General features: G+C 45.3%; 1 protein-coding gene across 1 annotated transcript; it reads right to left on the reverse strand.

Annotated features, from left to right (window-relative positions):
- Nucleotides 1–503: 503 nt before the first annotated feature.
- On the reverse strand, nt 504–10,658 carry pprc1 (PPARG related coactivator 1; the record flags this gene model as incomplete). Its single annotated transcript, XM_080016981.1, has 14 exons — nt 504–813; nt 1,274–1,425; nt 1,734–1,855; nt 1,988–2,066; nt 2,187–2,384; nt 2,483–3,209; nt 3,593–3,660; nt 3,917–3,977; nt 5,728–5,781; nt 5,896–8,038; nt 8,127–8,207; nt 8,314–8,463; nt 8,615–8,710; nt 10,578–10,658. The coding sequence occupies 14 exons, from the start codon at nt 10,656–10,658 to the stop codon at nt 713–715; spliced, it is 4,113 nt and encodes a 1,370-aa protein (XP_079873107.1). The 3' UTR covers nt 504–712.
- Between the last annotated feature and the right edge of the window lie 703 nt (nt 10,659–11,361).

The following is an 11,361-nucleotide window of genomic DNA, read 5'->3' on the forward strand; positions in this document are numbered from 1 at the left end:
ATTGAGAAACTACCAAACTAACGGGGGTTGTGTTGAGGATCTCCACTGTAGTTTATCTATGCCCATTTAAGGAATGCCGGTAGGCTCTACTCCACATGTTAATGGTGTGGGGGTGGATGCTGTCACTTCCAAAACAGGCACATGATGTTCAGATAAAGGTGCCCTGATGATGGAGGTGCCCTGATGATGGAGGTGCCCTGATGATGAAGGTGCCCTGATGATGGAGGTGCCCTGATGATGAAGGTGCCCTGATGGTGAAGGTGCCCTGATGATGGAGGTGCCCTGATGATGGAGGTGACGGTGCATTCATCTTCCTTGATATTTCCGTTTCATGCTTTAAAGTTTTAAGTAAACTGTATTAAAAAAATAAATAAACCAAAGTGCAACAGTTTACTTTTATTAGGTTTGTGGTACATTTCCAATGTATTACACCAACCTCGATGGAATCCATTTAACTAAATGTTCCCCATTTTAAAATGTCTTCCACACACTTGATACAATTAAATAAACTTAAAAATCTATTTCATTGTATTGTTTTTTTTTAATCTTTTTACTTTTTCATACAAATCTTCACTTCAATAGAAGGTGTAAGCTTGCAGAAACGAAATGAGACAAAATAAAAATACTTAAATGACAGTTATATTCAAAAGGCATGGTTGGAGCCAACCAACAGCTCTGAGGTAATTGGTTTCCTCCTGTGGCAGGCTTGCCGTTACCTCTTCATATTATTCCGGGCTTGCTTCAGTAAAGTGTCAAAGTCTAGTGCATGAAACTTGGGCTTTGCAGGTGATGAATCATACTCCTTATTTGAATCTGAAAGCAGGAAGAGCGATAGAGTAAGCATCATTGCAAACCAGATCGTGGGTATTTCAATTTAAAATTAGGGTTCAATGACCACCATTAACTTCACATTGCGTCATCTGTGGTTCAAATATGATCACAACTTTAACCACAGAATGCATAGACGCATCTTTGAAAAACAGCATTTAAATCATTAATAACATACTAGATATAAATCTAGTGTAGGATTTGTATTCTGTTGATGACTAAGCTGTGATTATGCTATGAAGCAAGATAATGGTGTTTGCGGAGTAGCTTCCGTGTTAACTTGGGGTTTCTTGGCGCACAACGGCTCACTTATTCTGCAGAACTAACCTGCTTCAGTGCAGGATATGTTTCAGTGAACACATCTCAAGTTCACCTGATCAACTATGTTAGGTAAATGCATGTATTTTCTTAATATCTTCCTCATGATACTGAAGCCATTTCCTACCCAAGTCTGAATAGCTGGTCCGGCAGAACTGTCTCCTTCCACCAAAACAGAGATCAAATGGCAGCTCATCGGGCTTGCGGAGCTTGCTTCCATTCTCTATGGCCGTAAAGGCATCCTTTGTATTGTAGTAAGTCACAAACCCATAGTTGTCCCTGCAAGACACTCATGTCAATAGAACATTCAACCCGCATCATTTCAGAGTCCATAAGAGATCATAGCTGGCAATCAATGGTACATTGCTCTGAATTGCTTTTAAAAGGCAACCTATACAACAACATAGGTGTTCCAAGAGGCCCCAGTTATGAACAAGCCTAGTTTCTTGAGCACCGTAGCTTGGCCTAGGAGGTCATGAATGGACCACCCAGGTTCAAAGACGGTGTAAGAACGCTTACCACATTTCACCAATAGCACAGACTTTTATTAAAAATAAATACAATTGAAAATGTGATACTATACTAACCCATGATCCCTAAAGTGCAAGGTGCAGTCCTCCATCTCTCCATATAGAGAAAAGCGCTCTCTTAGTTCCTTTCGGGTCATTGTGCCCCTGATTCGACCAATATAGACAACCCTGCGCTCCTCCTGGAGGAGAAAATTCAATGATTAATACAGAGAACCTAGATGTTTGTAATTTCATTAAATGTAATGTTTCTGTAAATTCATCAGTTCATTTGCTTGCCCACAGGAAACAATCACAGAGCAAAATAAACTCACAATGGCCTTCTCTTTTCGTCTCTTTACTTCTTCAGTATCCTCAATTGAACTATGCCTAGACTCTGGCCTGTAGGAAGGACTATGAAAGAAAATAGAAAATACAGTAATGATGGTCAGTGAAAGTGAGGCCAAATACCATACAAGGCTACCAATGCAGTCCTGGAAAACCTCAGAATGCACCATCTTGTGTGCGCCGTACCTGTACAAATTTCTACTCCACTGGGCTTGTCTTTGGGGAGAGCGTGAGGGAGACCGAGATGGACTCCAAGAGCCAGAACGAGAGGAGGAGTAGGAATACTTTCTCCTCCTGGGAGGGGAGCGGGAAACTGAGAGAGAGGAACAAGACGAAGAACGAGAAGAAGAGCTGGACCTGCTCTCAGAGGGATGTGAACGATACCTGGAAAGGGATGAAGGGAAAAAATTAGCAAGTCAGTGCAGATCTTATAAACATGCATGTGTCCCAACAGTAAAAACGCTGTGGGTGCAGGTTCTCACCTTTTGGTAGGTGGAGAGCGAGACCTAGATCCTGAGGTGGAGGAGCTGGAGTAAGACTCTGAGCTCCTGGATGTCGGGCTGGAGGAGCGTCGGGATGCTCTCTTCCTAGACCGACCCCTCTTTCTCTCTCGGGGGCAGGCTCTAGGGCTGGGTGAGCGAGTAGCAGCATGGTGGCGGTAGGGCCGCACTGACTTCCCTTGCCTGGGACTTTTCTCCTGAGGAGCAGCATTGGTTTCCTGCCTGGCAGGTGAGGCATCAGGAGTCTCTAAATTAGAGCTTTTCACTTCCCTGTCAGCTCTGTGGGCAAGAGTCTCATTAAGCGGAGACTCCTGTGTTTTTACACGCACAGCAGCTGTACTGATCTGGGAAGAGGATGCCGGGACAGTTTGAGGAGGCTGAGTAGTGGTTGTGTTCAGCTGGCTTATGGTTTTAATAGTGATGGCAGTCTGCTGTTTGACGTTCCATCGCTTGCCTGGCTCGCCAGTAGAAGCCATCTTGTTGGGGAGGCAATAGTCATGGTCAGAAAAGACCAAGTCAGGGTGGCAAGTGGCAACACCAATAGTTGGTTTACTGGGGACTTTGATTGAGGGCAGAGGCCGGGCTTCTATCTGGATAACCTTGGAGGGGGTTGACTTAGAAGCTTCAGTGACTTTGCTCTTTCCAAAAAGGGCTACAGGGGCCAAAGGCTTCCACATCTGGTGAGGTGGGGTGGCCGGAGGGGTCAGAGCTATGAAGGGGAAGAACACATTTTTAAATATGCAACACTCAAAAAATAAAAGGAATTAGCTTCAAATTGATGTTAAAACGGTGTTGCATTGTGTTCTGCAACTGTAAAGAGCTTGTTGCACTGCAAACAGAATAGCCTCTTATAATGTTTGGTTATTTAAGACTGACAGTCAAAAACTGTGCCAAACTGATGTAAATGCTGTTTAAATTGACATGACATCAGCATCCATTTTACACCGAAAATTGCCTCATGAAAGGCGAAACTTTAAGTAAGGAAAATCAACAGCTGTTTTCAATTCTTTGGCCTACTTATTCTTCTGTAAAAAAATATTGAAAATGAAAAAATGTTTAAACAAGCCTTAATGTGAATTCAAAATTTTTTACCTGCAACACTACAGAAGTCATAGGCTCTGACACGCTCCACAGCAGTTTTCTCTGGAGCCAGCTCCACACTAAAAGGAAAGCACAAGGACTTGATGTATCGCTGTTAAGTAGGTAAAGTGTACACTTGAATAAGACCACAGAAATCTGGCTGTGATATTCATTTTAGATATGTTAAATTGAAAAGGCCATTACCAGGGCCAGACATTCAACAAGGCCTTTGGTTTGCGGTAGGTCTTGGTAAAAAGGTGCATATAGCTCACTCTGAAAAACCGTTTGTCCAAAACCCTCACACATGAGCAGCATATGGGCTGTAGGGTAACTCACCTAGAGTTTCCTACAGCAGCTGCTCTACCAGAGACCTCCGGCACACACTGTTCCCCTTTGGCTGAAGAAAAATGGAAGAGAATGAGTGAGCATGAAGCTTATAACATGACAGCGGTGAGGAACAGGGAATTTTAGGTGTAGGGATGTATAGAGCAAGCAACTGCAAATTCAAGTTAAAATTAGGATGAATTGTACTTTTTTTTTTAAATGTATGAAAAATAATGCAATACATATGGTGCTTGGGGCTGATAATGTCATCAGCACTCTAAAATTGGGAATCCATCTATGATATTAGATTAAACGTGGTAATAGAATAAGAAATTGTCCTGGGATATTGGCTAGATACACTGACACATAAGGTGGGAGCTGCTATGGTGTTGCTATAACAAACCCACTAAAGTTCCAGTTACTGAACATGGTCTAATCATTTTCAGTGGTTGGGGCCTATAGTTCAGCAGACACAAAAAAAAACAAAAAAAACAAAAAAAAAAAGAAAACAGCGGGGCAAGAGGAGTTCAATGGATTTGCAAACAGGGCAGAATTCCAGAAGCTGAGCCGACAAAGTACAAAGCAGCTGCTCTACCCACTCCACAGTGCCCTTCACTTAAAATAGGGGAAAACCCCATCATTTAAAAAGAAACTGCATTTTGTACCGTCAGATAGTAATTTGTTAATCCAGTCAGTCCAGCCCAACAAACGACTTTCCAGAGATAGTTCCGTGTGATGCAGCACATACGTCATTACGAGACCAGAGGAAAAGTGATATTCTCACTACGAATAGCCTGGATCGGATCTATGTGACCCACTGCCTATTTGGAATTCGTAACAATGCTGGATAAAAATATATATTATATCTGGCAATGGCAGTCTTTAGCCATTCACACATTGGCGTCCTTTACGGAGAAGTTCTGTATGGAGTCTGTTCACACATTAAATGGCTGTTACAGATACAGTACATAATAGGTAAGGATGTTATGTGTAGATGCAATCTTTTGGACAATCTGTCGGCAACGGACATACAATCTGAATCTGTTTTTTTTTTTTTTTTCTTCCTGGTTCTCAGACCAGCGCTTCGGTTTCCACCTTCCCACCCCTCCTGGATGGACAAGGTTCCCTCCGCTGACGGGGCAGGGATACAGCTCTGCCGCCAGAAGCAATAACCTAAACCCAATGTTATTAAATCAGTGTGTTCTTTTTCAACCCGTCCTACACACTCTGCCTCCAGAGAAGGAATGTTCTCTGCCCGTTCCCTCTCCGGTGCAGCCAGCGGGCAAGCAAAACGCTTGTACCAGATGTCCCCGCACTGCACCCCTAACTCTAAAAGACACGTCTAGGTTCTGAGTGGCATTTTTAGGAAGAAAAGCAATAACATTTAAGAATATAAAGACCTGTCTCCGTTTCTCCTCTTTGCAGCCGAGCTCCACAGTTGGGACTCGCCATAGTTAATTTTTTTTTAGCAATTACCATTTAAAATATTTGTACAAAGTAAATATTGTTAAAAATTCACTATTTGTGCTTTGCTGGTATTAGAATTTGGCCCCACCCCTTTTTTACATGCATGTCCCAGCAATTTTACTGCTTCCATTCACAGCTGTACCGGCATTTTCCTAGAAATTATACTAGGTCCTGAGAATTTACGGAACGACTATTACGGAACATTTACACCAGTCCCTTTCCCCCACATTACAGAGCATTGCTAGTGGATTTATGGCTTTCACTGCATGTGGGAAAGGGCCTTACGAGAGCCACCATTAAATTAGCAATAAAGTATGTTTTAATTTAGCTACTGAAAATACTTTTCTCTTGCTCACCTTGAGTCTCTTCAAACTGTTCCAGAAGGCTGGTCAGATCAGCAGCTTCAATACCTGAGAAATGTGTGCATTAAGAGTAAGTGGAATAGTCAGAAATTTGTATGGTACATAGTCCATCAGTCCTTTATCACCCTCATAAAAATGACAAGTACACAACATTAAACTCACCAATCTCAGTGGTGAAGGCCTCAATCAGCTCCTGTGAGGACATCTTGGCCCTTTGGGTGTCTGGTGCCACAGTTGGTCTCCCTTGAGCTACAAGTATGCGATGGCGAGGCATCAGACACTGGGAGGGATGTGGCATTTGAACGGCAGTGGAAGAACACAGCTGCCCAGTAAAGCTTATGGGTTTGGCAGACTTTCCACCGGACACAACAGGTTCATAAACTGAGGTAATAGCAAGCGACTCAGGCACCTTTGGGGAACTGGCTTTCTGGATGACACAGGTGGGTATATGGGCAGGCACAACAATGGTGGAGGCTTTGGGGTATTCTGTAGTGGCTGTAGAGGGTACTTTTTTGGAAAGCAAAGCTTGAGGGCTTACAGGATGAGCGTTAGGCCGTTCCCTGGCTCCAAACTTGTCTCCTGAGGGGGTAGACGAAGATTGCTTTTCTGGCATGGCCTGATAACCAGTGGACTTAATGGCAACCCCAGAGCTCTGAGGCACACATGGCCTTTCACGGTGTGAGGCGACATGCTGAGGTGGAGGCAAATTCTTCACAGGGTTGGGGGATGTGGCTGAAGATTGCTGGGGATGAGGAGATTTAGAAGGACAATCTAGTTGAGCGACAAGTTCCTGTTGTGGTTTAGGTTTTGGGATAGTGTTTGAAACCTTGGTAGAAGAGACTACCATAAAGGATGGCAAGACCAACAGTGCCTCAGGCGTTGGCGGGGCACCAGGCCCCATTGGCTGCCAAGCCGGCTTGACCTCTTCCACATCCTTCTTTCTTGACAGGAGAGTTGGTCGGCGAGGGTCCTTTGGGCTGGGATTTGGCAAGCAAGGAATGGGAGGCAGCTCTTTAGGGAGTTCAGGGAGACTTGGCCACTTGGTGCTCTGGTCCTCTTGTTTCTCTATTGGAGCAGGCTTCTTCTGCTGGCGGAGGCGTCGATACTCCGCCAGACTGAGAGATTTGGGTTTCAGCTCCGGTACTGCCTCAGTAACCTTTGGGTCAGTTGGAGGAGGGGCTACACCGAGGGGTTGTGTTGTCACAGGTGTGATGAGGTTCACAGGAGCTGAGCAGCCATCTGTAGTCAAGGGGATTACATGGGAACTGGGGAAGGCTGCAGCGGTAGCTGTAGATAAGGCCTCAAGCTTCTCAGGGGATGGAGCTAAATGTTGGGTTTGACTGGGCTGAAGAGTATCCACTCCTGAATGTGGACAATAAGGCTGCCTCAGGTCAGGGCTTTCATTTAGTATAAATTGATTGGATGTCGCATATGCTGTTACTTTAACATTTGTCTCAGGAGGGAGTGTTAGTTTGGTGACTTCTATGTGCGTTTCTGACCGGCACGCATCATGTCTCTTTATGCGTTTTGGAGAGGAAGGAGCCTGAGTTGACGCAGGTGGAACTGGCTCACGTTTCTTCTTTTCCTTTTTAGATCTTTTTACAGGCTTCTGTGGTGGCTCCTGTGATGCCTCCCTTGCAATGCTACTGCGGAGAACCCTTTCTTCCACAGGTTCAGGTTGTATCAGTTTCTTATTTTTCTTTTTCTTGCAAGAGGAACTTCTCTCTTTTACCGCTTTAGCACCAAGCATCTGGGGCCTCTTAGTGACCTCACAATTCATCTCTGAACTTAGAACTGGTGCCACTGTACGTGCAACTTTCATTTGAGTGTCACTGAATGTGGTGTCATCGTCCACAATTATATCCTCAGAATTTTCAGAATCACCTTCTGATTCGCCAGGAACTTTCTGTTCCATGTCTGAGAAGTCTTGCAGTATTGGCAGAGAAAGAGAGAGATTCAGATCAGGGATAGCAAGGATAGGCTCACCATGTTCCCCCTGGTCCACCACCTCCAGCAAGATGCCTCCTTCGGGCAATATCTGCTCTTCCCCCCCATCCTCAACACATACTGCCATACAGTAGGGGTGCATATGTCGCACCAAATTCCCCAAGCTAACTGAAACTTCATTTGTATCTCCCCCCTCTGCATCAAATGCAAAGGGAATAGGGAGGGTGAGACTCTCCCACTCCAGCAGCTCTTTGTCAGGAAATGATGCCTGCCTTATTGGGCTAAGTGTAAGGGAGCCATCTTCCTCCTCCTCTCCATCACTCCTCTGGATTGAGCCAGGCTGTGTCCTGGGGAGGTTCTGGGTGCAGAGAGGACAAAGATCCCATCACAATCCAAACTGTATCAGTCTACAGAAGCAGTTTTAACTACTGGTCCATGACGCCCACCTTCGCACTTGAGAAGTGTCTAGTGTTGCAGATTGTGTCTTTCTCTGGAGGAGAGCGGGACAGACACAGCAACCGCCTCAGCTATAGAAGGGAGTGAAATCATAAAATAAAAATATGAAAGAGTTATACTGTTGGTATAAATCCAATAGTCCTCTAGGCCACAAACATGTAACAGCTGAGCACTAACCGGCGAGTGCTCCCTGGCCTTCTGGTTGGACAGCAGGTCTGAGTCAGGGAGGGTGTCAAATGGAGACAGGTTCTCATCATCCACATTATCAAGGATCTCGGTCAGGGCAGTCAGCAGTGTAGCCTCACTCTCCTCATCGTGTCCTTTGACCTGAATGAAGCATTACAAAAATGATTACAGAGTACACAATTCACAGAATGAATTGTGTGTATGAATAAGTCATTAATTCCTGTTTACTATAATTGATAGCACAGTAAACTTAAAATGAACACAATGGGGGGGGGGGGGGGGGGTGTCTTGCCTCTCCAGTTGAAGCATCCTCAAAGATAGAAAGGATTGATGGGTCTAAGCAGCCTTGGAGGGTATCCAAAGTTTCACCAGAGCTGAGATCAACCGTCTAGAGAAACAGACAAAATGTAGGGGTTGGCCTCAACTTAAAATTCAAGCTAGTGTTGTTGTGGCCCACACCCATTGTCGGTTTTGAAGCAAGCATTGATTGCTACTGTGAAATAATAGCCCTTGATTTAATTCACACAAGTTGAGCACGGGTAGTGTTCAAGATTGTCAATGGTTGAAATGTAGACCACACATTTAGCTGTTAGAACACTGAGAATTCACTTTTTTCTTTGTTGTTTCTTTTATTCTGAAGAAGTCCCCCCGGGGCAAAGAAGAACGCATGCTTTTAGTCACATCTTGAAATACCACCGTTTTCCCCTCAACTTGAACATACTGTGCACAGCACAGCATTGACCAGCAAGACCTCAAAATAAACGCTGTACTGGATCCACGCAGAAGTACCTTCCATTGCTACGGTTAAAGCACCTCTAATGAACGCCTTCTGAAAGCAGGCAGCAGTACAACAGACTAGCTCTGGTCACATGTGCTAACCTTCTGGAGTCATGCAGCGATAATCACCACGAAAAATTCCTAGTACATGTACATGCACCTGGCGAATAAAGTCATTCTTATTCTGATAACGTGGTATTGTAGATAACATAAACACCTGGTATGTGTGTGTGTGTGTGTGTGTCTAACACGTGGTAGAGGCCCCCGATTTTCCAAGTGATTGACATCTTCTGTTCATGCGCTATAGATGCAAACGGTAGGTCGAGCACACAGTTCTAAAAATACAAATGAAGTAAAGCACTGACACGCATGACGGTTTAAAAGGAGAGAAAGCGTGGATGCCCCCACGGTAACCCACGTGTATCCCTCCATACGTGGACACTGTGCGCGGACATGTTTGTTGTACCGTGCAGCCCACGTGCTGCACTACAACAAACGCTGCAGCCATGGCGTGGCTTCCGGGTTCTCTCCCCGCAAAATAAACTAAAAATAAAATCGAAAACATCAGATATAGATATATATAAATATACATACACACATGTAAATCAACGTTTTGTAAGTGACAACTTATTGGGGCGCTTACAATTATATAAGTGTAAACAGTGTAAAACCACCGACACGTGAGTGGCCACATCTTAGCGTCATTCGGGGCGTAAGAATGGTAGTAAAACGAGGTTAAAATAAAAAGATCGTGATCAATCCCATAGATGCAAAATAACCTGAGCGATGATATCACCTTTTAGATAACGTGGACAACGTGTTACTGTGGTGCGACTACACTGAGAATGACACCGGCTTACCTGTAAAAGTTTAATAAATACATACACACACACACACACATCGATAATCAGAAATATGGCTAATTTGCTGCGCTATGCAGCACCACGTGTGAATGAATCAGAGATGATACCGATTCATTCAGTCCCCATGATAGGCCACGAACACGGTAGATTGTACTTTGATGGCAACTACTATAATTAATTACAATATAAAATGCACGCCAAGTCGAAGCATTAACCGTCAATCCAGTTGTCATTTATCTCACAAACTCGTTATCCGGGGAGTCTCGCCGAACGAGCAACTCGCCCGTGTTGCGACCGGCACTCGAACGGGCACCTACATAAACGTCGCCCGAATATTACACAAACATCGCGATGAAGTTACAACATCATCGCACATTTCCACCGAATTCTGTTTCGTGAACGCGTTGGGACGCAGAGTTAAAAAAAAAAAAAAAAAAACTCCCAAACAGACCGCGGAGTTTAACACACTCGGGTGGCATCCACGTGTCACTTTTCCACGCGCAGCCCTGCCGCTCGTACACAATGTTGCGCGCGCTGCTCCCCAAACACCCGGCGCGCGACACCGCGGACACGCGCCGAGGGACACCGCTCGAGAGTCTCCTCTCCCCCCCTCACCTCGCCCAGCGCGTCGGCGGCGAAGAAATCCAGGTTGCAGGCTGTTAGTATCTCGTCGCCTGCTCCCCACCGCGCCGCCATCTTTTACGAGTCCTCGCGCTGCCCGGCCCAGACCCGTCAGTGCGCGTGCCGCCCGGTTTGAAAGTCTGGGCCGTTCATTGGGCAGGGGCGCGCGACACGTGGTCCGCAGTTCCCGGCAAAATGACGCAGGATGACGCGGTGGGCCGGACTCGGTCTTCGAGGAGGGCGTTCTATTTTCACACTCCTGGTTGGGTTTTGGGGGTTTCAGTTGGTTTGCGCGGTGAGCGAGAAAGGGTTGGGGAGAGCTGAGCTGGGAGTAGAGTTCTCACAGGAATCATCGTATTCCAAATCACTTGTTTAGGTTGAAAGGTGTGCTTGCCAAAATGATTTTCGCTCAATTGTGGAGGAATTCATGGAAAAAAAACACCTCAATTTTTAACGTTCTAGTGTTTGACGCGACACACACACACACACACAGCTGTATGTGTATGTGTGTGTGTGTGTGTGTGTGTGTGTGCACGACTGGGGGGGGGGGGGGGGGGTGAATGAGCGCCCTCTGGTGGGTACCAACCTGAGGTGAAACGCATTGATTCCCTATAGCGACTTCCGACCCGTCCTGTGCTGATTTCTGCAACAGCATTTTGATGGACGCTCAGCCACCAATGGTGCAAGAAGTGTCAACAATACACATGGAAGAGGAATTAGTGAATTTACTCCCGGCATACATAGAAAGGTAGAAGAGGGAATTTATACTGAATATAAT

Source organism: Zeus faber, assembly GCF_960531495.2.
Source record: "Zeus faber genome assembly, chromosome: 16".
Taxonomy (NCBI): Eukaryota; Metazoa; Chordata; class Actinopteri; order Zeiformes; family Zeidae; genus Zeus; species Zeus faber.